The sequence below is a fragment of the Lissotriton vulgaris genome, chromosome 2_2 (genome assembly GCF_964263255.1).
Source record: "Lissotriton vulgaris chromosome 2_2, aLisVul1.2, whole genome shotgun sequence".
Classification (NCBI taxonomy): Eukaryota; Metazoa; Chordata; class Amphibia; order Caudata; family Salamandridae; genus Lissotriton; species Lissotriton vulgaris.
In genome coordinates this window covers 215,290,022-215,305,184 of record NC_141688.1, presented here as the reverse complement: position 1 = coordinate 215,305,184, position 15,163 = coordinate 215,290,022, and the positions used below count along the sequence as shown (strand labels likewise).

General features: G+C 48.4%; 1 protein-coding gene across 10 annotated transcripts in view; it reads left to right on the top strand.

The window, feature by feature from the left end:
- Positions 1-15,163, top strand: part of PPFIA1 (PPFI scaffold protein A1) — a 922,132-nt gene that overhangs the window by 864,967 nt on the left and 42,002 nt on the right. For 9 of the 10 annotated variants that reach the window (XM_086959570.1, XM_086959566.1, XM_086959563.1 and 6 more), the window contains one exon: positions 835-905. The exons of the other annotated variant lie outside the window; for it this stretch is intronic. In XM_086959570.1, coding sequence (XP_086815696.1) covers positions 835-893 — 59 coding nt within the window. In that variant the 3' untranslated portion in view covers positions 894-905. The remainder of the gene's footprint in view (positions 1-834; positions 906-15,163) is intronic. 10 annotated transcript variants of the gene reach the window in all.

Sequence of the window (15,163 nt, the reverse complement as noted above, 5' to 3'; positions counted from 1 at the left end):
ACTCTACCATAAACAATCACGAGCAGATACAGGAGCAACAAGAACGAGATTACCTAAATGTAAATATTAAAATGGGAAGAACGCCTTGAAGGATTTGGTTATCTGCATCTTATTGAAATAAAAGCCTAGTTCGCTGCTTTTTTACTTTCAGCTTATCTAGAAGTCATCATGAATAAGTACTTGCCTTGTGGCAACCAGCAGCTGTCTACAGTTTGTGTGCAAGTGAGGTTGAGCCACTTCAAGTGTATAGAGTAGGTTGGAGTCATTTAAATGTAAATACATTTTAGTTTCCAGTAGGGCCCTGAAGACCGCAAAAAGTGTGGCAAGATGTGATGACGCATCTTGGTCCCCATCACAAGTGTTCTGTTGCATGTAGGGTTGCCTTCAACTGTGGCAGTGAAACCTTTGAATGTCGTGCTGAGAGCTCTCATTATGGAGTGGGTTGTAGCAGTCGTCCATCATTTTAGAGTTTTTTTGTTTTTTTACATTTAACTATGAAGCCTAGAACAAAAAAGTCACAAACCAGCATCAAAATCACCACCCTTTGTATGATAGTGAGATCTCAATTCACTAAAGCTGGTAATTGCTCTCCAATAGTGTCAATATTTTGAAGGGTATTTCTTCACTACAATTCAGTTTTTATTTTGTTTCATAATACAAATGCTTAGAGGGTGGGACAGATAAGCCATGTTTTGTGACAGGTTGTTTTATAAAGGTAGCCTAACATATAATATGCATTGAATAGTAGCTGTCCTCAATTAATACTGTGTGATATTTTTGTTCACTAACTGCATGCTGTGTTCTGCATGTTTCCTTCTGTGGTGATAAAAACAGGTAATGTGTCTGGAACACAAAGACTGGATTCTGCTACAGTAAGAACATACTCCTGTTAAAGCCTTCTGTTGGTAAGTAAAGTTTAGCCTTTTTACACACATTTCAATAAGCTTACTCCTAGTATCTTCTTGAACCCATGGTCCGGGTAACTGTGTTGCACTCAAGTTAGCAGTAAGTTGCAATTTCTGTACAGCGATTGGGCAGAGTTTTTAATTCATTTTCTATCTCTGGCTCTTTATCAACTGACAAGTAATTGTACTTTCCCCACTTACAGTCCTACATATAGTCTCTCTTGAATGCATGATTAGTACACATTGTCCGTATGAGTATTATTTAATAGTTTTCTTTTTGACAACTGACTTAATCCTGTACTTCAGTTTGAATTGGGTTATTTGGTGTAATCTGTGTTTGTAATCAATTTTCCTTCCCACAGAATCCTTGTTAATATTTGCTTTTCAGGCTGTATGTCAAAGATTTGTTCTTGATATCAGGTTAAAACGGGGTTAGTGAGTAGCTGCTCTTGCGGTGCCTGCAGCTAGTATAAAAGATGTCCTACCTGAGGCCCATTACTGCACTAATCAGAGCCAGTAATGTTAGTTTGTTCTGTTGGAACTTGCCAAATCTTTATTTTCCTTAAATTTTGTAGCGTTGACCATTTTTTTCAAAAACCATTCCACGCATGAAGTTTTTAGTTGTGTTCAATAAGTTGCAATTGATATCTCTCTAATTTTCACTATGAATTCCTTTAGTGAATACGTGCTGAGCATGAGGCAAGCTTGTGTGATCTTTATGCCGTTATGCACGTCAAAGCCTATTGTGCGATAGAGACAAAAATATTTATGGTCTCTCAAAGAGAATCCCCAAAATCAAAGTACTGTTCTTCTTACAAGAGCTAAGAGTTTATTCCTTCTCTGTGTATATCACTACCCTCGACAAAGACCTCCAGAAAAGGTGTTTAATCCGTCTGCAAATGATTTCCCAACTGCCTCATGGCACAAGTAGCGCTACTAGTAGCTCAAATGAGTCTGAGTGTGTGCCACATCATGAGGGGGCGCCTACTAATATAGGCCTTACTACAACATATAAAATACTTACAACAGGACAAGCCCCTATAGCTGTAGTATCCTGGAATGTTGCTGGCCTAAAACTAAAGCTTTAGAACCCGGACTGGCATAGCTGCATAGACAAATTTGGCATCTGCCTCTGTAAAGAGACATGGTTACTTACCCACCCATACAAGCTAGGCTGCAAAACATATTATAACAATGCTGTACCAACGCAGAGAGGAAAACCATCTACGGGCCTTATAATATGGATCAAAATAACATTGGCGTTGCGATCCTTTGACTACACCATAGACTCTCGAGATCTATGAGCAGTGTACTTAGAGAGTAACAACAAAAGATTGTATTTGTTTAACACCTATCATAGACCAGTCATGCAAACTCTCGATTCTGAGACTATCAACACACTGGGTAGCTCTTTGGACCATGTTGAACCCAGCAACACCATGATAGTATGTGGGGATTTCAATTGTGCCTATGAGCCTCTAATTAGACTAGAAAATGTAACGGAGGAAGAGGACACGGCCATGGGGTTGCCTCAATTAGTAGCAGGGCCACCATAACCTTGCACGAACGCTGCACTGCAGATAGTGCAGCTCACAATAGAACACCGTCAAAGGGCGTGCAATGGGAGGGTATTCACTAATGGGGATGAAAAAGCCCCTCTCCACACTTTTAAGCATGGTAGCACACAGTTGAGATTAGATTATATAATGCACAACACTCACACTTGGAGTAGGATAGTGACCTTCAGAATAGATACGAGGGACAACAGCGACCACTGACCGCTTTGCTTGGAAGCAATAGCCCAGCTAGCAAGAGACGATCAACCCGACATCTGTATGCAAAATCTATATCCCCCTATTGGAAATAATCGAAGATCTATCAAGTGGCCTAAGGTCACAGGCACTATAGAGTTAATGACAAACATCTATAACACCTTCACTGAGGTAGTGGGTGCCCACCTGGAGATAAACTCTTTGCCTGCAACATCAATGCACTCCACTTTGGCCTTAAAGCTAGAGCCTCTTCTCACTGAAATCATGGAGAAGAAATTAAAAGCTAACTCTAAACTGGGACCAAAGATAAAACAATGGAACACAACAGAATGCAGGAGATCAAAGACAACCTTACTTGATACCATAAAGCGGGGAAATACATACTCAGTAAGGAGACATTCATAGGAGGACATTGGTCACTGCCAAGAGGGATTGGGAAAACAATAGCTGGGTGGACCTCTTTCAGGCAGCAAAAACTAACAATTCAGCGGAGTTTTGGAAAATCATAGCATCTGGGGGCAAGGACCAAGTAGCTAGGACTGAGCATTATTTGGACTCTGCAGTCTGGACCGTGCACAACATTGCCTTGTACTCTAGCTTCCGGCCTACTGTAACTTTGAGTGGCGACAGGGAGCATGCAAATGAGGGGGGACAGTGGAGAGATCGTTTTCTCACTGCAGGAAACTGAATATACCATAGATAATATCAAGCCAGGGAAAGGACCGGGACTAGATCGACTCCCCGTTGATCTATTTAAACACGATAAAAAGGTCTGGGTCCCATATGTTAATACCCTAATGCAATAACAGCAGGCACCCAATACCAGAAACATGGAAAGGGGCTGAAATTGTCCCTATCCACAAAAACGGTTGTGAACACAAACTTGAAATTACAGGCCAATCAGCCTGATAGGTGTTTTACAAAAGATCCATGCCAGACAGTTACTAAATAGGTTTAATGACTGGATAGCGACTAAAAATATATTGTCCTCATACCAGGCAGAATTCAGATCATGCACTAGTACAGTAGATAACGTTTTTAGAAGTCTGTGCATCTTCTGGAAATATGTAAAGATTAGGAAGGACCACATCTATGTGGCATTTGTCAACCTGCGGGCAGAGTTCAATCACGTACCTAGATTCTTAATATGGGACTCATTAAAAAACAAAAAGCTCCCCCCAGATATAAAGGCTGCACACCGGAAACTATGCTAGAATCCACTGGGGTATGGATGTGGAACTTACAAAGCCAATCCCAATAGAGAGAGGAGCGAGTCAGGGTTGTGTACTAGCTCCCACCCTGTTCTCACTCTATATTAATGATGTTGCAAATTATTTGCAACAGCAAACATACAACTGTCCCAAATTAAACAGAAACTTGGTACCGGCTCTGCTATTTGCAGATTATACCATCTCGCTATCACAAAACTCCAAAGGGACTACAAAACATGATGAACGATGTTAATGGATATTGTGTCGCAAAAGGCCTAGAAATAAATGCTAGTAAAACCAAGTACATGGCCATAAACCCACATAAGGGTTTTAAAAATAACTCCTTGTTGGGCAACCAAACATTAGAACATGCTACTAATTTTACTTACCTGGGCCTTTTATTAGAGTTCAATTTAGTATGGAAACAGCAAGTAAATCATTCAGGACTACGTTTAGCTCAAGGGACAGGGGCAGTCCTCAAGAAGTATAGTATGTCCTCAAGCAAATCAGGGACACCATCACTCGAGCTATACAAATCTAAGGTCCAGGCGGCAGCATTTTGTGGGTCAGAGCTATGGAGTACTAGCGACGCCAAGCAATTGACGATCGGGGAAAACAAATTTGTGAGGAGCCTACTGGGGCAACACCACTTATCCCATTGTTCCACGATCTGGACGTAAAGCACGTAGGGCATCGTACATCTTACATTTCTCTACTGGATACGGCTGTGGACAACACCAGAATTAATAGCATATAGAGAGGGTGTCTGTGAATTACTTGCCATTGACACCTGCCTCACCTTCCCTTGGTTAAGATTTGCACAGAAATGGCTCATAAAGCTAGGTCTCGAATCATATTTCACTAACCCACACAGCCTAACACCTAGCTGTAAAGTTACACTGAAGGGAATTTATTGGCAACGCATATTGAATGCACTCCATTGTGACCCGAGACTAGGAAGGTTAACGTCTCAATTCCTTTCTTGTGGGACACCCCCGCGCCGCACGGCCACCAGCTGCTGCGTGTGCCCCTTGCCTGCCCTCTGCCTCGCTGCTGCCTCGTTTGCCGGCTGCCGCCGCTGCGAGTGTTTTTGCCCTTGTTTTGACGGTTTTTTGTGCTTGCTTAGTTTAACTCTTTTTTTTCCCCTGTTTTTGCGTTTATTTGTGCCTGTTTCATTGTATTTGCATTTTCCCCGTGTTTGCTCTCCTTCCTTGTTGTCCGCCTACCTCGCCGCCCCCCGCCCTCCCTTCCCGCCACCGCCGCTTGTCCCCGCCCCTTTTTTGTCTTCTGTAACCCTCCCCGCTCCCGCCTCCCAGCTGCTCCGCCCACCCGCGCACTTGGCCTTAAATGGCGACCGTGCGACGCAGGTGAGTGTGACCCACTTGTGGGACACCCCCGCGCCGCACGGCCACCAGCTGCTGCGTGTGCCCCTTGCCTGCCCTCTGCCTCGCTGCTGCCTCGTTTGCCGGCTGCCGCCGCTGCGAGTGTTTTTGCCCTTGTTTTGACGGTTTTTTGTGCTTGCTTGGTTTAACTCTCTTTTTTTTCCCCTGTTTTTGCGTTTATTTGTGCCTGTTTCATTGTATTTGCATTTTCCCCGTGTTTGCTCTCCTTCCTTGTTGTCCGCCTACCTCGCCGCCCCCCCGCCCTCCCTTCCCGCCACCGCCGCTTGTCCCCGCCCCTTTTTTGTCTTCTGTAACCCTCCCCGCTCCCGCCTCCCAGCTGCTCCGCCCACCCGCGCACTTCGCCTTAAATGGCGACCGTGCGAACGCGCAGCGGTCACGCGCAGCGGGCGCGCCGATTGTGCGCCGAAGGCGCGCCAAAGGTAAGCCCGTCTGCGCCCGTCCGCGACCGGATCGCGACCAGCGCCAGGACCCCTGGACCTCGAAGACCTCGACCTACCCGCCTGACGTACTCAGCCGCCACCCTCATCGCCCTCAACACCGGCCGACTCCCAGAATGCCACCAAGCCACTCCAAGACGCACCCACGGACCTTTCAGCTGCCACGCCTGCAAGTTCTCCTGCATCCGGACCAGCCCCGCACCAGCACCCGCCAAGTCGAACTCCAGCAGCACCCACCTCAAGTGCATCCTGCTCAACACCCGCTCCGTCCACAGACACGCCATCGAACTCTGGAACCTCCTAGACGCCACAGCCCCTGACGTTGCCTTCCTCACGGAGACCTGGATGAACGCCTCTTCAGCTCCCGACATCGCCATCGCTATCCCAGAGGGCTACAAGATCGTCCGGAGGGACCGAAACGCCAACCAGATGGGAGGAGGCATCGCCATCATCCACAGGAACACCATCCGTCTCACGACCAGCACCGACAACACCCTGACCAGCGCCGAACACCTGCATTTCCAGATCCACACCAACCCGAACACCACCCTCAGAGGCACCCTGATCTACCGACCCCCTGGACCACGCACGCAATTCAGCGAGGACATCGCCGACTTCATCAGCCCGCATGCCCTCCCCTCCGCTGACTACATCCTCCTGGGAGACCTCAACTTCCATCTGGAGAACAACAACGACCACAACACCAGCACCCTGCTCGACAACCTCGCCAACCTGGGACTCAAGCAACTGGTGTCCACCCCCACCCACCTCGCCGGACACACACTCGACGCCGTCTTCTCATCCAGCACAGACATCGACTTCAGCCACGCCACAGAGCTTCAATGGACGGACCACAGCTGCGTCCACTTCACCTTCAAGAGAACGACGACCCACCAACACCAGCACCAGACCGCCCGCAGAAGCTGGAACAAGATCACAGCAGACCAGCTCGCCACCTCCCTGAGCCAACACCCTCCTGCCAGCTCAGCGAACCCCAGCCAGGCCGCCGACAACCTCACGAAGTGGATCAGCAACTGCGCGGACGAACTCGCCCCGCTGAGGACCCCGCCTAGCAGACCCGGCAGCAAGAAGGCCCCATGGTTCACCGACGAACTCAAGAGCTCCAAGAAGAACTGCCGAGCCCTCGAGAAAGTCTGGAAAAGGGAACCGACACCGGACAACAGGACCTCCTACAAACTTGCCACCCGGAAACACCACCAGCTGATCCGCGCCGCCAAGAAAACAGCATTCAAGGACCGGTTGGACAACAACGCACACAACTGCAAGGAACTCTTCAACATCGTGAAAGAGCTTTCCAACCCCAGCGCAGGAAACAACGACATCACCCCATCGCAAAACCTCTGCAACTCCCTCGCCTCATCCTTCCACAACAAGATCACGGACATACACAGCAGTTTCAACAACCAACCAACGCACACCACGACCGACCAGCCACCCCCCCCCCACCACCACCCTCCACGCCTGGACCCCGATCAGCACCGAAGACACCATCCGCACCATGAACTCCATCCACTCCGGATCACCGACCGACCCCTGCCCTCACCACGTCTTCAACAAGGCCGACGCTGTCATCGCACCCCACCTGCGAGACATCATCAACACCTCCTTCGACACCGCCATCTTCCCTGAAAGCTGGAAACACGCCGAACTCAGCGCTCTACTCAAGAAACCAACAGCGGACCCCACCGACCTCAAGAATTACCGCCCCATCTCGCTTCTCCCGTTTCCAGCCAAAGTCATCGAGAAGACCGTCAACAAGCAGATGGCCGCCTTCCTCGAGACGAACGGATCCCTCGACCCCTCACAGTCCGGCTTCCGAGCCAAACACAGCACCGAGACCGCCCTCATCGCCGCCACCGATGACATCCGAGCCCTGATGGACAATGGAGAAACAGCGGCCCTCATCCTCCTAGACCTCTCCGCGGCATTCGACACGGTCTGCCACCGCACCCTAGTACGGCGCCTCAGCAACATCGGAATCCAGGACAAGGCGCTGGAATGGATCATCTCCTTCCTCGACGGAAGAACACAGAGAGTCCGCCTACCACCGTACAAGTCAGAGGCCTCCGAAGTCATCTGCGGCGTCCCCCAAGGATCATCCCTGAGCCCCACCCTCTTCAACGTCTACATGAGCCCCCTCGCGGCCATCGTACGCAAACACCACCTCAGCATAATCTCCTACGCCGACGACACCCAGCTGATCCTCTCCCTGACCAACGACCCCGCCGCCGCCAGAGCCAACCTGCACGAAGGGATGAAAGAGGTAGCCGAGTGGATGACGACCAGCCGCCTGAAACTGAACTCGGACAAGACGGAGGTCCTCATCCCGGGCTCCTCACCCTCCGCCTGGGACGACTCCTGGTGGCCTCCCGCCCTGGGCACCGCACCCAAACCGACAGACCATGCACGAAACCTGGGCTTCATCCTGGACTCCTCCCTCTCCATGACCAGGCAAGTCAACAGCGTCTCCTCGGCGTGCTTCAACATCCTACGCATGCTACGGAAGATCTTCTGGTGGATCCCCACAGAGACCAGGAAGACCGTCACCCAGGCCCTCGTCACCAGCCGACTGGACTACGGCAACGCCCTCTACGCCGGGACCACCGCCAAGCTCCAGAAGAGACTCCAGCGGATCCAAAACGCCTCAGCCAGACTCATCCTCGACATCCCACGATCCAGCCACATCTCCGGACATCTGAGAGACCTTCACTGGCTCCCCGTCAACAAGAGAATCACCTTCCGCCTCCTCACCCACGCACACAAAGCCCTACACGACCAAGGCCCGAGCTACCTCAACAGCCGAGTCAACTTCTACGCTCCCAAACGCCACCTCCGATCAGCCAACCACGCCCTCGCCGCCGTCCCCGGCATCCGAAGAGCGACTACAGGAGGAAGGTCCTTCTCCTACCTGGCCGCCAAGACCTGGAACTCCCTCCCGTCCGACCTGCGCCTGACCCAAGACCACCTCTCCTTCAGGAAGAAGCTGAAGACCTGGCTGTTCGAGCAGTAGCGGCACCCCCCCCCCCCCCCCCCCCCAGCGCCTTGAGACCCTACGGGTATGTAGCGCGCTTTATAAGTGTCACTGATTGATTGATTGATTGATTTCTATTAAACCAAGTCCAAGCCGCGTGGATTTTCTTGACAGTGTACAGCCCCACCTAACAAGAACTCTATACTTAAAGTTAAGATATAATATCATACAGATCAAGAGTCACACAGCAAACTGGGGGGGGGGTGGCAAAGAAGGTCGCTCTTGTACTCCATGCACTACACACGCTCTAGGGTCCACAGAGAACATAGCACATATTTTGTTTTTCTGTCATTCGTATGATAGACCAAGGAGAAAATGGATCCGACCGCTATGTAATACATTGGGTTTTAGAAAGCATCAAGAGGAACGAAGGCTACGGACAACTAGCACCTCACCACAAGTCATATTTGCCTTATCCAGATATTTGTTCATAGTGGCACTGATCAGGAAAAATGTGGGACTAAGGCTGAGATGCACCAAAGACTAATGTACTTTCTGATGTAAAAAAATACTTCTGAATTGTTGAAAATATCCGGTCACTTCTCCTTCTTAGTGAGTTGTAAAAATGTTTTTATCCAATTTTTAAAATGTGAATCTACTGATTGAAAGACTCAGTGATGCACCTACGATATTTTAAATTATCTTTAGATTATCTTAACTGAAACTCCTTTTTTTAACTACATAATATATGTCTGGATGTATTTTAGATTGTATTACGAATGATTGTATTTCTATGGAACTTTTATGGCCTTTGGTCGAAATAAAGTATTTAAATGAAATGAATATCACAAAAAATAAAGATGTGATCATAGGAAGAAATACAAACGGGTCCTTGGAGGAACTGCAGAGCCCTTCTCCTCTGAGCCATTTACATTTTAAATAAAATATAAAAGTAGGCACATTCATGCTAGTGGTAGCACCTGTGTAGCAGATATAGGCATATGTTGCTTTTTGTTGCATCATTCTCAGTCAACAGGCCTGTTAGGGGAGAGGTATGGCGCCGCGGCCAGGGCGACGGATGCTGGATGCTAGGGATCACGGTTCGATCCCCAACTCCGGCGGCAGGGTCTGCCAAGCCCCATGTGACTCTGGGCAATAGCTCGCTCAATCTTAATCCAACGACCCCCAGTGCTGAGATACCCCTTCGGGGGTGATTTGTGTGCTATACAAGTACTGTATTTAATTTTTTTTTTATTTCTGCAGTGTTTTTTGTAGCTGCAGTAGCACTATCTCACTTAACTTGATTGTCGTAGCTCCAGTGTCGGGGATTTCAAAATCCTGCTGTCACGCCCCGTCTTTTGGGTCTAGCATGGTGTCAAAGCATCCCTGCACCTCCAAAAACGAACCGAAGAAGCTGATCAAATTATCTTCAATGCCAAATCTTAATGTAATAGAAACAGGTTATGGGGTTGACTACTAAGTTGGCTCCTACATTACCACCCACACTGCTAATATAGTTCTTTTTATACTGTGCCAGCAAAAATGTGCTCTTAAGAGTTGAAATACAGTCGATCAGAAATACTAGCTCTGAGGCTTGTTCATAAATTTCAAACCTTTTCATTGTTTCGCTCCAATTCAGTTCTTTTGATTTGAGGGGCTGCCCCCTTCTCAGGATGAAAATGCTGAAGTGGTTAACACTACTACTGCTGAGAATATAGATATGAGGTTGTAAATTGCTACTTGAACTTTTAGTGGGTCTTGCTCTCAGTACTTTTTGGCTGGATGTGATTCAAGCCATGTGGAGGAGACACAAATCCATACCTGTGGTGTGCACGCAAGTACCAAAAATAAAAAGCAAGTTTCATCTGCCCAGTGTTCCTTACTTCTCAAATAACTCGAGCGGCTGGGGATGCAAACCTCGGAGGAAAATCAAAAGCACATACTTTTTATCCAAGCTAGTAGTTGGCAGAGACCAAGAGGCTCACTTAGTTGGGTTGCAAGGAGGTTTCTCTGGAAAGCTTGTCTTGAGGTGAGTAGGTACAACACAATGTTCCCTTTAGCAATATGATGAAAGGCCTTGTTCGGTATGCCTGCTTTGTCAGTTCCTTTTCTCCCAACAGTATACCTATTACACATTTGCAAAAATACAGATACTGTATCGTAATGTATTTTGTTTCCTTTCCTTACTTACTAGGAGAGCGGAACAGACAGTGATAGAGGCTGTTATCACCAAAAGTTATTCTATTCCAGTCTGCATCCCGGCAAGGCCTATAGCCATGCATGCGACATCTGTCTACCCTATCTATCCCTATCTGTCCTTTTACACCCCCACCCGCCAACTACGATCGTCCAATCAAGCCCTCGCCGCAATTCCCGCTTCCATAGATCCACCATGGGGGGAAGATCCTTCTCCTACTTAGCGGCCAAAACCTGGAACTCTCTCCCCACCCACCTCCGCCTTACACAGAACCACCTCTCCTTCAGAAAACAACTAAAAACCTGGATATTTGATAAATAAAGTACCCACCCTCCCCTAAGTGCCTTGAGACCCTCTGGGTGAGTAGTGCGCTATACAAATTGCAGTTTGCGCAATTGTATGGTTATTGCACCTCTGAATTTTATTTCCTTTTATTCTAATTTCTGACCAGTATTTCTGAATTAGAACTAGACATTTTCACATTTGTGAATAAATGAGAAATTCCCTCAGTAGGCAAAACAGGGATGTTTGCCACAAAATCTCTGCAAAGGCCTGTATAAATTTTGTTTTCTAAATTTGATTTCGCTTACTCTTTTGGTCCTTCTGTTTTCTCTTCTATTAACTCAGCAGATACCAAACTCATTTGATGTTTGAACCTCTTGTATAAATTAACACTTGTTATATATTACATTGATTAAGAACTGGTTCGCGTCTTGGTTCTTTGCTGCTGAGCACCGTTATTTCCCCACATTGGTGACCCTTTTGTCACTACCAATGGGAAGAAGGCTATAGTAACTCTACTTTATTACAAAAAAACCCTGTCCCTTCAGCTTGGGCTAACATCAGGCCGTTTCTTTCGTTCCCCCTCTAGCAAAATTATTTGCCTATTAACTTTTTAGAGCTTCCAAACCTAATCCTGCCCAGGCTGGCTTCCAACTGACTTGTGGAACTGAAACAGTTACTGCAGCTTTTGATGACATCCAGTTGATTATGGATTCAGGCAGCAAAGTTGTCTTGATCCATCTGATAGAGAATTCTAGCTGCAGATTCCTTACCATAGAATATTCCACAGGTGTCTGACTGGATCTGGAAAATAATAAGCAGTACCCCTGCACACCTGTGAGTGCCATTGATACAGCATAGGTGCCAGATGTGACGTGCGCGCTGATGTCCATTCTTTTTTGAACACTTTTTTGACATTTTGTTGTCCTTTTTTGGCTTTGTGCTACCAGTGTGCTAGTGATGTCTTCTAAAAAGCCAGTAGGGTTCAAACCCTGTGGGGCCTGTCATAGTTTTTGGTCTTACCATTGATCTAAACCAGCGACACTCTTCCATTGGCTCTCCCATGGCTACAGTAAAGGCTATAAGCTGCATCCTTTCAAGCTGAGCCACCACAACCAACAGGATTTCCAGGATTTCCTTGGCCGCGGATGCGGCTCCCACAAGTCCTATGGGAATTAGGTCAGAGATCTGCCCAGTCCCCCAACCCACTGGCAGCTGTCACCTTCAAACCCCTTAGTATGCCCTTGCAACGAGTACCCTGTTGAAGGCAGGCTCAAGCACCACCTGCCCCAATGCCAGTCCATAACTTAGGACAAGTGGTTACTCCAGATTGTTCAGTGGAGTTACACCCTTCCACTCCTACAACAACTCCCGCCGCCCATGCCACAGTCCTCGGATCGTCTGACGGAGGACCACTGCTCTGTGTTGCACAAGGAATGGCTCTTTGGGCAGAGGAGCCATTGAAAGGGTGCTGGTATCTGAAGTAGGTTCTTTGTACCATTACCGTCCTATCTTTGCTCTGCACCCTTTCAACTTCCTGAGGAAGGAGAAATTCAAGATATTAGCACATGCTCGGGTCCTGTCTGCGATAGACCCTGGCGACTAGACGGTAGCGTTGCACCTCAGGCCGCTGATTTTAAAATCAACCTACAGGCCCGTCAGCATCACCTACATAGAGTTCAGTCTGCCAGAAGCATTTCTAGTACGCTATGCTCCCCTTTGGCCTCACAAGTGCCCCTCAGGCCCCGACTGGCTGCTGAAGGCGAGCTTGACCTAGGCAATCTTTGCCCACCTCCAGACTACAGTGGACCTAATGTAATCACTGGGTTTCTGTATTAACATGCCGAAGTCGCACCTGACTGCTGCTCAGATGCTAATTTTCATCTGAGTCATTCTGTATACGGTGCAATTCTACGCTTACCCTCTAGAGCGGAAACTCCAGAATATTTGGACTATTATTTTGGTGTTTCAACCTGGATTTTGCTGTAAGTGGCTCACAGGCTGCTCGGGCTGATGGCCTCTTGCATCCTGGTGTAGTATGCTTGATGGCATACATGGGCTCTGTAGTGGGAGGTTCTCTACCAGGGCTCTGGTGGGAGGGAGATCTTGCTTCCCTGTGACTTTCGTGTGACCCTGCGTGTCTTTCCGTACACCCCTCTGCCGCCAGTCCACTTTTGTGTACTGCTTTTCCCTCCCTGCCGCCACTGTCGACTCTTCCGTCCCGGGAGGCCTGCTGGCTGGACTCTTGGGGGCGCAACATGTTCGCCTCGACCAGCACTGCCCTGCGGGCCCTTAACACATTGCATGTACTGGCTAGGACCTCCTCTTGTTTGTGGGACTCGGTTGAGTCTGGGATCCGCAGCTTCTCAGGAGACTGTTCAGGTTGACTTACGGCATCATGCGTTGGATGGCCGGGAGCTAGAGACGTTTAGTCTCCGCTCCGCTCTGGACATATCAGAAGTGCTGGGCCAGACCATGGATTCCTCAGTCACCCTCCGTCGCCATGCTTGGCTTCGGGGTGGCATGTTCATCGAAAATATTCGGGAGTGGCTCATTGATCTTCCGTTTGATGGTATCCTGTTGTTCCAAGCCCCGGCTGACTCTGCCATCCAAAGGTTCCTGGGGGAGGGGGGTGAGTTTGCCTTCCATCTCTGCCCTCCCCTCCCTTCCTCTTGCTGCTAGGGGTTCATGTCCCTCTGCTATCCTCTGTGTTGGGGGTCATCTGGCCATGCCTTGCCCTTGTTCCGTGGGGGATGGTTGCCCTCTGTGCTGGGGTAGCTCGGAGGGTTGTTGTTCCTGTCTGTTCTGGGGGTGGCTCTCCTTCCCTATTTCGGGTGGAGGTTGTAGGCCTGCTACAGGTGTCATGACTTTACATATGTTCCCTATCTCCGGGGGAGGAGGGAAGGCGGTTTACATACTGGCAGGGTGGCTGCTCTGCTCTGTTCTTTATTCCGCCCCTGCCTTTGGATACTACAGTGTTGCACTGCTCCTTATGGTGTCGCTTGTCTCCATGTTTCTACCCTTTTGCATACTGTTCCCCTGCTCCCACAGTTTTGCCTGGTGGCTCCGCGGCGCGGAAAGGTTCTCCGAAGAAAACTGACCTAGGCGGGCCGGGGTGGGGCTTATGTGACCTTGCTGACGTCACGTACGCGGACGACGCCTGGGCGGAGTCGCGTGGTACCGCTCCGCCCCGGCGCGCAGGGAAGCTGTGGCAAAAAATTTCCGGATCCATTCTCACGCCTGGGAGATAATTCCATGTGAAGGAATCTGCGGCTATAATCGTCTCTACCAGATACATAGATACCGAAGGTAAGTAACTCATACAACACTCGCATGCAGAACAGCTTTTATTTAGAGCCGTGAGTGTCCTCCGGTTAAAAAAGGCATGTACATGTCTACTTTCATACACAAAAGGCCAACCTGTTTCGTTGGCACACTTTTTTAGGCAATTTCAACAGGGCTGTTGGGTAAAAGCCAGTCTTCACCTATATATATTCACACCAATCTGTGGTTGACAAAATTAAAAAGATCATGCCAATCACAAACCAATTAAACTATTATCCTGCTCTGCAAAGTCCCACTCAGACCCTCCATAAAAACATATTTAGCCAGTGGTTTCTTTCGTCACTCGTACCTACAACCACTTGCTGGAAAAGGTCCTGCGGCAATTGGTCGCGTTTCACCTTCAGAGCTGCATTTGTCAGTCACCACCTATGACGACATGTAATTTGAATACCTTTTGTACAGCAATGTCTACCCACATCATTTCATATGTAAGTACCAGATACTGTCTGTTTCTTATTGCCTCATCTTGTTTAAAAATCACAATGCCATTTTCACTATTAGCCAATCCCTCACTCATGTAGGACCCCTTCATAAATCTCAATACAGGGACCCCTGATGTCAATTATTAGGTATATGGTATAAGGCCCGTAATGCACTAAGCACTCCCCACCCAATGTAC